At 46.6% G+C, this 13496-nt stretch overlaps 1 protein-coding gene across 6 annotated transcripts in view; it reads right to left on the reverse strand.

The window, feature by feature from the left end:
* Positions 1 to 13496, reverse strand: part of LOC147619244 (uncharacterized) — a 123644-nt gene that overhangs the window by 78570 nt on the left and 31578 nt on the right. For all 6 annotated transcript variants that reach the window (XM_086772895.1, XM_086772891.1, XM_086772889.1 and 3 more), the window contains 5 exons: positions 8706 to 8827; positions 7030 to 7124; positions 6713 to 6904; positions 6424 to 6538; positions 5969 to 6020 (listed from right to left, as the gene is read on the reverse strand). In XM_086772895.1, coding sequence (XP_086629021.1) covers positions 5969 to 6020; positions 6424 to 6538; positions 6713 to 6904; positions 7030 to 7124; positions 8706 to 8827 — 576 coding nt within the window. The remainder of the gene's footprint in view (positions 1 to 5968; positions 6021 to 6423; positions 6539 to 6712; positions 6905 to 7029; positions 7125 to 8705; positions 8828 to 13496) is intronic.

Consider the following 13496-nt stretch of genomic DNA (forward strand, 5'->3'; position numbering starts at 1 on the left):
TGCTCGTAACGGTTCTTTGACAGAACCGAATCCTCCTGAGATCTACCAGCCTAGTGCACTCGACAGCGACGCTCGGCTCTGGTGGACTTCTAGCGGCCGGAGCACAATCCAACCGTCCGCCACTCACCGTCCATTGGATCACCCGAAGTCAAGGCCTAGTGCTCTACTCCCTAAGGACCTGCCCCTCTCTCTACCCCCTGGTGAGGGTGAGCACAAGGACCCGGGGGAGGAACCACCAGAGGCGGTCTCCTAAGACTGCCGCCAAGGGCAAGCTCTAGCTAAATGACCCATCTATTTGCAAATGAAGCATTGGCCTGGAAGGCCAGAATACTCCACGTGCTGCTGTATGGGGTCTCCTCGAAGGCTAGCAATAGATATACAATGCGGTACAGACTCCGATGAGACCACACAGATGCGGCGAGATGGAATCCCAACTGTCCACACAAGGGTCGAGGCAACGGTGGGGGAGGGACTCCATCACTCTCCCAATGGCACCGGGAGAAGAGGAAGGTGCTCCTTCCCAAGGCCTGGGAAGCCCGAAATGCCAACCAATGGGTCAGACGCAGGATCGAAGCCGTGTTGCCACCGTGCAAAGAAGGCCTGGGCCTACGCAGTGCAAGGGGACTCAGTTGCATGACTCGATCTAACGCCAATGGTGCGTCAAACTCCACCTGGTAGAACCCGCACCCTAGAGGGTGAATATCGGTGATCTTTGCAGGTTCGCCAATGAGGCGGGCCTGAAAAAGATCTCGGAGCTGTCCGCGCACAAGGCAGCTACCAACAATTTTACAGACGAGGGTGGAGGCCTCAAGTGAGACAACAGTCATGGCAAAAACCTGTAGATCCACTTCATAGAAGGAAATGCAAGCCACGGCAGCTTCGGTCAGGGATAACGGAGTGGCTACCATGGAGTCCTCCTCAGGATGAAGACCAGAATAAACCGACGCTTGCCGATTAAAGCTGAAAACCCCAAAAGCCAGGAAGCATCAACCTGCACGGGAGGGGAGAGAGAAGAGGAGCAAGGAAACGAAGAGAGAAAGAAAAGAAAAGGGGGGAGGGGAGACAGGAGACGGGGGGGAGGCACGGAGCAATGAAGAGAGGGAAGGGGCAGGCAGGCAGCAAAGAGGGGGAGGTAGGCAAGCAAGCGAGTAGAGGGCGAAAAGGGGGGGGGAGGACAACGCAGAGAGGGGGGCGGGCAGCAGATAGGGGGGGGGAGGGGGGCAGCGAAAGGAGCGTAGCAAAAGGGGGGCGGGCAGCAAAGCTACGAGAGGGGGGGGTGCAGGCGATGCCAAGCACGGGGGGATCACAGGAGCGTGCGCGACATTCGAGATGTGCACACTTTTTGGGCACAAGAGTCACGAATTCTTTCTTCTCACAAGTGCGGTAATGTTTTTTTTGGCAATGTTTTTGCTGAATCAAGTTTTTGAGGATATGCTTCGCCCATACATCTCCAAGAGACCATCAGATTGGGAGAACTACATCCCAATGGTCGAGTTTGACTATAATAGTGCTATGCATGCAGCTACTAGTTATAGTCTATTTATGCTAATGTACAGATACCAACCTAGATCTCGAGTAATAGTTGGACTTAAGGGTATACATGTTGATGCACCTAGAGATTCTTAGCAGATATGCGGGAAATGCTAGTCAATGCACAAGAGGCTATCAAAAGTGCACAAGATCGTACATGGTTTTATGCTAATAGGCAGCTTTCACGGAAGCAGTTTACCAAAGGAATGCTAGTTTATTTGAGAGTGCCCAAGAGTTCAAAGAGGTTACATACGGGGAAGGTAGGGAAGTTACCCCCCAGCTATTGTGGACCTTACAGGATCTTGAAAATGATTGGTGAGGTTGCTTATAGACTAGATTTGCCACCGAATTGAAAGTTCATCAAGTCTTTCATGTCAATCAAATGAAAGAGATCCTAGGAGCGAAGGATAACCTTGTTACTTCTCATAAACTTGTTTAGGTTGGGGACTTGTCCTATGTTCCACATGAATCTGAGAAGGTGACAGATTTCACAGAAAGACAACTTCGGAACAAGTTGATCCCTAAATATAAGATTAAGTGGAAAGATGGTGCAGAGGACTCAACTGAATGGGAGCTAGTTTGAGTAAGTGTTTCCCTAATTTCATTTAATAGTAAATGTTTGAAGAGGGGGAAAATGTTATGTATCTAGACACTAATCTACGGATTAGGAATCTAATCCAATGGGGTTAGGGGCCCCAGGATCAAGGTTGTTAGAGGCGTCATAGGCGTTTGGTACGAGGCGGGTATGGTACGCGCCTCAAAAGACTCGTATTTTTTAGAGACGTTAGAGGCGTGCGTCTATTTTATATATATATATATATATATATATATAGTGATAGATAGATATAATATATATAGTGAAAGTTGAGAGAGAGAGAGAGAGAGAGAGAGAGAGAGAGAGAGAGAGACTAGAGTGTGTATGTGTGAGCCTTGAGGGAGGGAGAGAGAGGGTGTGTATGAGAGGGAGAGAGAGTGTGTGTGTGAGAAAGAAAGCTGTATTAAACATCTACAAAAGGCCAAAATGACCTATGAGACCAAAATAGTCCATCATCATCATCTCGATACATCATCAAGATTCAAGGGTACAAAGTAAATTGAAATGAACTGAAATGAACCGGTAGAGTATAGAGAGAGCTCCAAAAGTGGGTATAACAAACATCATCATCCTAGTGTGTTTGAAGTTTGAACTTTGAACTTTGGGTCTTGAGAAAGGCTTAAGGGAGGGACGGAGAGAATGAGGGAGAGAAATGAAATGTTATATTAACGTCTTCAAAAGGCCATAATGACCTATGAGACCAAAAGTTACATCATGGTGGATCTGATACAATGTCTGGATTTTTTTTTTTTAAAAGACCCCAGAAAATGAAAAATAAAGATGATACTACTGGCACCTAGAAAATGAAACTCGAACTGGAAGGTAAACAGAAACCCTTATAGGGTGTAAATATAGTGAGGGGGGGGTACGCTATGGAGGTGAGTGGAATATAGTGAGGGGATACAATATCATGTGGGACGGAGGGGTACACTACGGAGGTGCCTCCATCTCATAATATGTGCCGCATCGGACGCTGGCGGATCTCCTCAATATCCTCTATGGTTACCACCCTGACTGGGTGTCCCGCATGCCTCGCAAGAATAATCCGAATCCGCCGCTGCAACCTCCGTCTATGCTGGGATGCCCTCCTCCGTAGTCGTGGGCGTCTAGACCACCCAAGCTCAATCGCACGATCACTCAGTGTACCTCTCTGGTGTGGGCGGTATCCATGTCCTGCTACTGCTGTGGTCCATCTGGCGCAGTGATGGCTGGACTAAAGAAGTCTGTAATGTGCCTCTGACTCTGGCTCTCTGTGCGCCCAACAGCAACAACAAAAAAATAATAAATAAATAAATAAAAATAAAATAAAATTTGTGGACGCCTCGATCAAGCACTCGTACGCCTCTAACTGCTAGAGGCGCACCTCATAACAACTATGCCCAAGATTAGGGATTAGCAAGCATATACTTGGCTAGGGTTCCTAGATTCATAAAGCAAGGTTAATGGCCTTTTACAACAAGTTAGCTATTTATGGCTTAGTTATCATTATATAAGTGACAGCTTGGGTTATTAAGATACAATTGTGCAGATGCACCACAGATGGTCTGGCTTGGACCAAGAGAGCAGACATGCTCATGCCACGCACATGGCGAGTACGCAGGTTGGCGTGTCGAGGGCCTATGGGAAGGCTTCGGTGGTATGGTACTACAAAGTTAGACACGGGCCTATGGGATTGTGCAAGAAGCCCTAGCCTTGGCTCGAGGGAGGTCGGTGGATGTCGGCACGGTTGGGAGGTGAGCTAGCCTGATAGCTCGCGATTTGGTTTGGTTTTCAGATGTGTTTAGGGTAGATTTTCGAAAGGACTTTGCAGGAATAACCTCTTCAGAATGCCTAGAAGTCACCCTCTGCCTGCTCAGGAGGCTCAGGACAGACGCCGAGGCAGAATGCAGATAGTCCTCACCATTAACTCAACCACCCTCCCCCTGGACTACCAATCCCCCCTATAGGACCCCTCCCCTAGACAGTGGTCCTGCCACGCGCCACAACATCCCTCTGGCATTACCAGGCTTAGACGGACAACCAGATCTCATTTTCTCAGTAGGATGTCATGGACCTCTGACATTCTCCCAAACATAGGACTTCAGTGGTGGCTCACTTCAAAGGGTCGCAATCATCAGCTTCCATGAGCACCGCAAGCACATTGACCTACCCCCTATCACAGGTAGCCTGAGATAGATCATGGAGAGTCCGGCTCTGGGAGGGCCGACCTTTGACACAGATTCAGTGGGACCCTAGAGAGTGGGAGTGGAAAGACCCCTTTAGCCCATAGAACCCTACCACAGCCCTTTTTTCACTACTCGGAGAGGCTATGCCACCCGATCCACATGCATGAGATTGACAGTATTCCCGCTTCAGCTGACCACTCATCCTCCAGGACATTTCACCTAGCTTCCTCGGAGACCACCGGAAGCAACTCTGGGACAGCTTCCGACCTCAAAAGGTCACCTCTTTTCCTCTCACACGTAGTTCACAGGAGTTTAGTAGTTGGCACGTGGATGGCCATTGGTGGCCGTCTTACAGAGTGCACGAGATGCAGCCACCCGCAGAAGTCGCAGCATCATCGCCTTTGGGACTCCCCCAAAGCGCAGCAGGTGTGACTGAGGATTCTTCCATGATTCACCACTTTGCGGACATCTTCCTGCATATCATCAATTGGGAGGCAGTTGCCTGGGTAACAGAGTCACGACCCGCCCTCTACTATGAGGAGACCGTTGATGGTCACGTCCTCAGGCTCACCCATTGCAGGATAGAGCCTATCCCCACCCCTGACTCTTCAATTGAGGCATGGTCCCCCCACACTTGTCAGAGGTGCAAGATCATCAGCAGCATTGCGGCATGGCACATTTGGCGGGCACGATGCAACAAATCCATTGAGGGCACCCCCCCCAAGTGGATTCCATCTGTGCCATATGGACCAATATCATTCATATCCTCTGCGGACAACGGGGGATGCTTTAGGGAGATTCGGACGGCATGCACAGACATCGAGAGGCTTTCCTACGCATCTGGCAGCAGGGCCCCTTCCTCTCGGACAGTGGCAGTGACTCACTTGGCACTACAAGCCCACTGTTTCTCCCCCCCCCCTCTCTCCTCCTCGTATGAGGTAGTTCCCTACAAGAGCGGCTAGCTATGGAGGAGACTACCCTACCCTCACCAGTGTGTTTCCTCTTTTGAAAGTTCCGAGCATGTACTGCAACCTGCTGGCTGGTTCTTTACATAACTAATAGGATCTATTTCCCCAGAAAAACTTTAAAAAAAAGGATCTATTTCCCCAGAAAAAAAGATGAGTATGGCCAAGAGGTCTCCCTCAGCTACGTCACGTGGAAAGGTAGGTCAACGGCAATGGAGCATGTCGTGGATCTAGAGCTTATGGCAGGATCGTGGCCGATGTCCGGGGGCGCCGCACATGCCGGAATGGGGAGGCCCAGTCCGGGTAACTCCAATTGAGCGAGGTGGATTCGCAGCAACCCAAGGTGGATTTCGATTCCCATCAAGTGCACATCTTGAAATTAGGAGCCTCTAGAATCAACAAAGGACATGAAGAAGATCATGACACAACAAAAATGAGATACAATCATGCCTATAGCACAACAGTTGCAGCTTCAAAGTTCCTTCTTCATCTTAAAATATGGAAGATCTTAAGGATATCTTAGGGATATTATACTTATAACATTCAAGAGGAAATAAAATCTCTTCTTTGTTTTTGAATAAACTGTCTTCTATGCTATCAGGATCATTCTGCTAACTGTAGCACCTTGTTAGCTTTTCTCACAACACCGTAGAGCTTATCCACCAAGCTTAAGATGGAAAGAAGGCAAACAACAAAGAGCCCGAGTGCACCACCTTTTTCTTGCCCCTTTTGTGTCCTTGCTTCCAATAAATCTAACCCGGTCTCCTGTACCATAAAGGTTAAAAATAAAAATAAAAAGTTTGATCAGTGTCATGACATCCCCACTCAAGTCATCAGCACCCAAGAGTGACTGCAGGATCATGCATTAAGATATGTCACGCTACTAGACAGATCTTCACAGATAAACCAATGAATTGAGTTTCTATCCCTTCGCCAGAAATGAAGGGCAGACTCAGCCATGATAAAGGCTAGCACGTGCGCTCACCCCCCCCCCCCACACCACACACACACACACACACACACACAAACAAACAAAAAACACACAGTAGCTGGTTCAGTAATTGCATCAGTATCATAACCCATCATGCATGATCATGCTTCCTCTTCTCAAACTACAGCTTCTTTCATTACTACTGGAAGAAAAATACTTCATGCAAACCTCACACACCTATTTTAACACCTTCTGAGTGTGGCTCCTCTTCTGAATCTTCTTCATCGTCTTGCTCCTCTGACTTACCCACATGCAATGCTCCTTTAGCTCCAGCAGCTCTGTCTTTGAGCCCCTACCAACATAAACAAAAAAACGTCTCTAAATTGTACCTTTCTTCAAGCATCCAACAATGCAATCAAACCTTAAATGCAACATAAGGGCAATATATCAATCTAAAACTCAGATTTTCTTCAGTATCACTGCAAAAGCTAATGCTGAAACTTCCATAAATGGGATAGCTTCACACCACAATCTGGCCCAACGTTTGCACAGGAATTTTCGCTGGCGGTGTTGGCTTTTTACTGGATGGCTCCTCTTCATCATTTCCGGCCTCATCATCACCGGTGCTAAAAGTCCAAATCTCTCCTTCATCTGGTGTGCTGAGACCACTTTCTTCTCCAGAGTCGGACAGTGCATCATGAGTATCTTGCTTACAATGCTGCACAACCAAACATTTAATGTAACACTTGCTCATGTTTCAACACGGATGCAAAGGCATTTTATTCCTCCTTACAATTCTGCCAAACCAAGTGGTAACTCAAAAAGATGACCATTTTTCCAAACCTGGGTAGCTAGGAGGTCACTGTCAAGAACCAATAATGATGTTTGGAGGTGTTGTGCAAGTGCCCTCACTAGCTTCTCCTGATAAATTTCTGTGCCTGCAGATGTCAAGTGGTGATGCCTATCATAAGACGATGATCAGGAAACTTGAAGTTATTGAAGAATCCATTTTTCAACTCAAATTAGTGATAAACTCCTATCACAGTTATTGGCGGTGCCCCTATTCAACACCTCAAATCAGCCCCCTCCAAACAAAATTTAAATACCTAAAACTGTTTACAGTGGTATGCAACAAATTTGTGAGCAACCTTGTCTATTTAGTGACCATGAGACCATCAGTGGGAGTTGAACAGGGGATTGAAGAAAACAACCTGTGCTAAGCATAAGTGGCGGGCCTAATTAGAGGGAAAATCTTCCCTCTAGCCCCCGTCAGCTTCTGTCAGCTGCCCTAGGGCAGAAAAAATACCTTCTTTTTTTTACTTTTTAAAGAGCCCGGGCCCTATTGATTGGGTGGCAGGCTGCACATCCCTGGGCCAAAATTAGGCACCGTTTTGGCTGTTCCAAGCTGGCTGGAAATTGTATGCTGTTTCCAGTTAGAGCAACCATGACCACAGGGACACCCTCATTGCAAAATCAAGACGACTAGCTGCCTCTAGTCGCTGACAGATGACTTGCAATACACCCCACAATTTTGAGACCCATTAAACAAGGCCCATTAAACAAGGCCGCCTGTCAGAAGCACTCATAGACATCGTGATCAGAGTAAGATACACCCGACCAGCCAGAGCACCCTTTTTTATCTTAGAGGATCAACATAAGCAATAGTTTGATAATTATGTAACCCTGTCAGTCTCGAAATAAGATATCTCTTGACTCCATGAGAGATTAGTAGGATTCTAGTTTTTCTGTTCTTCTTTACTTTCTATGTGTTTGAAGATGCCTTATGCATCTTTCACCACAATCCTACTAGACATTATGCATTATTTTTATCTCATGGGCCCAGTTTGACCCCCTGCAAATGTTATTAAAATTTTATTTCCTTCTTTCTTTCCACATTACCACAGGCCAGTGCATCTTAAACCCATTTTGACAAATGTTAATAAAACTTCTTTCTTTCTTTCCGTGGCTTCCCCACACTCCCCCGGGCCAGTACATCTTAAACCTATCCTGTCCATTCCCACCCACTCTCTCTCAAAATCCTCTTTGAAATCATAGCCTGCAACATTAAGTGAGTTTTCCTTCTGTCTTTCTTTGCATAACTTCCCCACACTCGCATGGGCCAGTACATCTTAAACCTATTCTGTCGATTCCCACTGACACTCTCTCAAAATCCCCTTTTAAATCATAGCTTGCAACATTAAGTGAGCTTTCTCTAGTTAAACGTAACCCTAGTTATGTCCCTTATATGACACATGCATCTGGGTGGTACGGACTGATGCATGTGACGTCACACCAAACCTCTCATGAGTACGATCTTCAACAAATTATTAGATCAAGACGAAGAGAGTCCAAAGCTGGGACAGACTCGGTCAGAATCCAGATGTACATTAAGTGCCCAGGTGTAGTCAAAGAGAAGCAGAAAACCTACTACCTTGCACTACTGTTAAAACACCCCAATCTTTGAAACCATGCAGCACTTTGTGCAGTCAAAAAGCTTATCTGAAAGTAGCAATTCATACCTGGCGGTCCAGTAAGAAGAATAAGGCGACTTGAAGTTCGCAATGATTTTCCAAACTTTGTTTGCTTATGATACCATAGCTGAGCTGCTCCAGACTCAATAAGTAAACATTTTGTATGCTCACTGCGAAGAACACCACACCAAATGTTAGTCTATCCATCACTACCAGCTTGCTCACTACAAAGACCTACCCCACACCAAATGTTAGTCTATCTACCAGCTTGCTCGCTACAAAGACCTATCCAGCACTCTTTCCATGCTTGGAGATTTTCTGGTGCTCAACTACAAGCACAATGTATACAAACAAGCTCTTTTCTCAAAGTAAAACCTCCATGAGTGAATACTTTGTCCCAAAAAAAAAAGTGACGAGCTGCAACCAAGCATGCCAACATGTTGTATTACAAAGAAGAATCCATGTACACAAGATACTTTGTCACAGAAGGAACTAGATTCTATGCACAAAAGAAAGAAAGATATATTAACATCCCCAAAAGACCATGAGGATCTACGAGACCAATAAGTGATACAGCCGCTCCATGATAATGCTAATCCATGGAAAAAGAAACTGGAATGGAAAAAAAAAAAAAAGACTGGCTACCAGCACTAAATATCTGTAGCAAAACGAGTAGCCATGTGTCTATTACAACGTTCCAGTATATACATATAGATTGTGAATCATACATACCTCTGCGAGCAGCAAGGGGGGCTTGGCTGTGATGGTGTCCACCACCTCATCAAGTGACGATGCAATCCTCATCCAAGAACAAGCAGAAAGCTGCAAATAAGACCCCTCTATGGTGGGGCATCTCCATGATCTTATTAACATTTTAAAAACACCCAGAGGGTCGATGAGAGACCAAACGGTAGTACAATATGTCCATGAAAATACTGATCTATGGGAAAACTGAAAACTGAAAACTGAAAAAAGAAACTGGCTGCCTATACCAAGAACAGTAGTGTTGGTGTAGAAATGCTTGATACAAGGCCTCATCTCAAGCATTGTAAGTCGTTTGGCCCCGTAAATAAAGTTGAAGTCATAGAAGGCGCCCATGCCTTTAGTTGTGGGTTCTTGTGCCAGGACTACCCACATTTGATTGGCTAGTACCAATGGTGGTCCGGAATTCTTTGGTGCGGAAGTGGATGGTTCCCACATCTCATGGTACTGCAAGAGATTGGGCGACTTGGTTGCTTGTTGCAACTTCCATGGTGGCGAGGTTTCTGTTGTGTTGGTTGTACTGAAGGAGGAAGAGGTCAATAGAGAAGGTAAGGAGCTATATTATTGAATAGCTGAGAGGTGCTGGCAAATTTGGGGGGAATCCAGGTGATGCGTGGGGCACATGCGGTGGGTGAAGGTTGGAAGCGTATACGGGCGCTTATATGCATGGAAGCGGGGATGGATACGCATGCGGGTGAGTTTAAAGGGGTGGTGTTGTTTGCTCACAGCAACCTAATGTTAGGGCTTTTGGCGAGGCAAAAATACCTCGGAGAATGATCTCCGGGTGTGAGTGTAAGTGAGCTAGCCGCACCTGGATATGGTGCTGATGTTGAGCCCGTATCTCTATGATCTCCCTCTGATGTAGTCTGGGAGTCTGGTAGCCTGGTGCTCTCGGTCTCCGTCTGGCTCGACGGAGACCGAGAGAGGGAGAAGTGCTTGCAAGTATATTTACACATAATATGATAAGTGACAAGAACAAGTGATAATAATTAACGTAGCTTGGGATTCATTTCACACCAGATGTCGAAAGGGGAAAACCCGAGGACAAAAGTGCCCCTGGGGCCTAGAGTTAGTGCCTATTCACATGCTCCTACATATAAGCATATGCCCTCAAATCCCCCATGTAGTAGTAATGTGAATCTGTACAAGGATGCACATCACTCTTTGTGAGAGAGTAAGCCTAAAGCATTGCGGAAGAAAGCTTCAAACTTCTCTGGAGGCAATGCCTTGGTAAACAGATCTACAACGTTATCTTGTGTAGAGCAATAGGTATAAGTGATCTCCCTTGCATAAAGCCTCTCCCACACATAGTGATAATGTATCTATATGTGCTTTGTACGTGCATGGAAAACTAGATTCCGGGCCATGGCCACAGCACTCAAGCTGTCAGTGAGTATGGTAGTGGGTGTCTGCTAACACTTACAAAGATCTGCAAGCAACCTCCGCAACCATAAACAATCTACCGTAGCACTGAAGGCTGCGGGATAGCTTGCAATTACATGCTTAAAGTGATTCAGACTCAGCTGGTAACTATGATACATGGCAATCCACCACTGGAAATTGTTTCTTTTTGGGGGCATTCATGCATATCATGGTTGAGCAAAAAGCAGCCTACTTGTGAGGCTGAGTGCAAGGCAGCCTTTACAACCACAATAAATTGTGTATGGCTGAGATTCATGATTGTTCTTCGTGAGTGTCAGCAAACACCCACCACCATACTCACTGACAGTCAGAGTGGTTCCAAACGTAGTGAACGATACGTTTAATACGTTTGGAAAACGTGCTGAAAAGATTACAAACGTAGTGAACGTTGCCCGAGAGAGAGAGAGAGAGAGAGAGAGAGAGAGAGAGAGAGAGAGAGGAGAAATGAAATGAAATGAAATAATATATTAACGTCTTCAGAAGGCCAAAATGACCTATGAGACCAAAAAGGTTACAACAATTGGTGGATCTGATACAATGTCTGTGTAAGAAAAGTTAAAAACAACTAAACAACTAACTGAAACTGAAACAACTATGAGGAAAAGTACGGTACTAGGAGCTCCTAATGGATAACATCTAGGAGGAAAACTCCAGCAACAAAGGTAAGCATCATACACATCACTATCCAAAGATGTCTCTCATCGGTCGATGGCGGATATCCTCAATGTCCTCCATGGTGAGTACTCTGACTGGACGTTTCCCATGCCGTGCCAGTATGGTCCTCATCCTCTGTTGTAGTCTCCGCCGGTGTCGAGATGGGCCTCTCATCTTGGGGCGCCTGGACCGCCCCAGCTCTATAGCCCGATCAATCAATGTACCTCTAGTGCGGCTATACTCTGGGGCTAGCTGCAATGCCTGCAATGCCTGCTAGCCTGACTGCTCAATCTCTGGTCGAAAGAAGTCTGTAATCTGCCTCTGTAGGTGTCTCTCCCTCTCTGATCCCCTCCCTCTCAAGAGACCCTCTCTATGTCTACGAAGCTCCAGCAAGTATAGTCCGAGGCATCTCTGATCCTGGTATCTCATGACTCTAGAAAGTGGTCTGAAACCCTCTCTAAACAGGCAGTGAAAACGGCCTTGTATCTCATAATATACTGGACAGTGACATATGTAATGTAACTCTATCTCTGGCTCCATCTGGCACAGCTGACAAATCCTGGCCTCAGCTGGTACTCCTCTCAATCTGCCAGTCCCAATCTCTAGCTGGTGTGAGGATGTGCGCATCTGACCAATAGCACACCGTACCCCATGAGAAAGATGAGTATCCATGTAGATGGGTCTAATCACAAACCCATCCTCCGTGAGCTGGAGAAGATGATCTCTATAGAAAGCCATCTTCGTACCAAGCTCCTGTGTCGGCTGTATCCATGTCCTCCTAGTGTCCAGCTGAATCAAGTCCTCCCTGATAAGTCTGGTAATCTCTGCCCGTGAGAGAGAGGGAGGGTGCATCCAGGGAGTACTGAAATGGAGGTAGCCTGTCCATACTAAAGCCATGCAACTGGAACCAAGCTGTCATCTATGCATACCAACATGATCCGTCTCCCTATGATGCCAACTGTCGTGAAGACTCCAGGGCTAAGCGAGCATATTTGTCACTAGGGCAATAGGTATAAGTGATCTCCCTTGCATAAAGCCTCTCCCACACATAGTGATAATGTATCTATATGTGCTTTGTACGTGCATGGAAAACTAGATTCCGGGCCATGGCCACAGCACTCAAGCTGTCAGTGAGTATGGTAGTGGGTGTCTACTAACACTTACAAAGATATGCAAGCAACCTCCGCAACCATAAACATGCTGCATACTCACCCCAAATCTCTGTGGAGGTAATGGCTGGTGATGGTGAATGCTCATGGAATAGTCTCCATGGCTCGCCTTAGTCCTGACTCATAAATACCTGATACAAATCCCTCTCTAACTGAGCAAGATAAGCCCTCTTCTTCCGTCGCACTAGGTGCCGGAAGGTAATCCGTGACTGTCTGTGAGTGGTAACACCCATGAGCACCTCTCTCTGTAATCTGATCCTCATCTCTCTGCACTCCTCATCATACCAACTGTTCTGGGGCATGTTCCCCAGATCGTCTCCGTGTAGGCTGACTATGGGGATATGCCTCTGATGCTGCAGCATGAAGCGTATCTATCAATATCTAAGTGAGCTCATCTAATGGCCGTCCCGACTCCTCGGCACATAAGCGTCTGTATATCTCATCCGTGTACACGGTGTCAGTCTCCCTCGTAAAGGTATAACGAGTGTGTGTGGAGACCTGTCCCAATGGAGCGGTGCTGAACTGAAATGTGAGAGTGAAGGACAAGATAGCATGATCCACTGCTATTCCAACCGGCCTAGTGCCTACCATAAAATCCTGAAAAGAGGGAATGAGACTAGGCTGAGCCATAACATAGTCCACTGTACTAGCACCATGCCTATGTGGAAAGCAAGCGAAACCGCCCGATGTTGGGAATCTCTATAGGCCATTCTGGATGGCCAATCCATGTGCAGTCCCCATGTCTATCAAATACCGCCCATACAATGTATGTTCCTCATCCTGTGAGAGTCTAGATAGGCCCATATCCCTAACATCAAGCTCCCTCAACATC

Source organism: Cibotium barometz, chromosome 33, assembly GCF_041138505.1.
Source record: "Cibotium barometz isolate CiBa-2024 chromosome 33, ASM4113850v1, whole genome shotgun sequence".
In the NCBI taxonomy this organism is placed as follows: domain Eukaryota; kingdom Viridiplantae; phylum Streptophyta; class Polypodiopsida; order Cyatheales; family Cibotiaceae; genus Cibotium; species Cibotium barometz.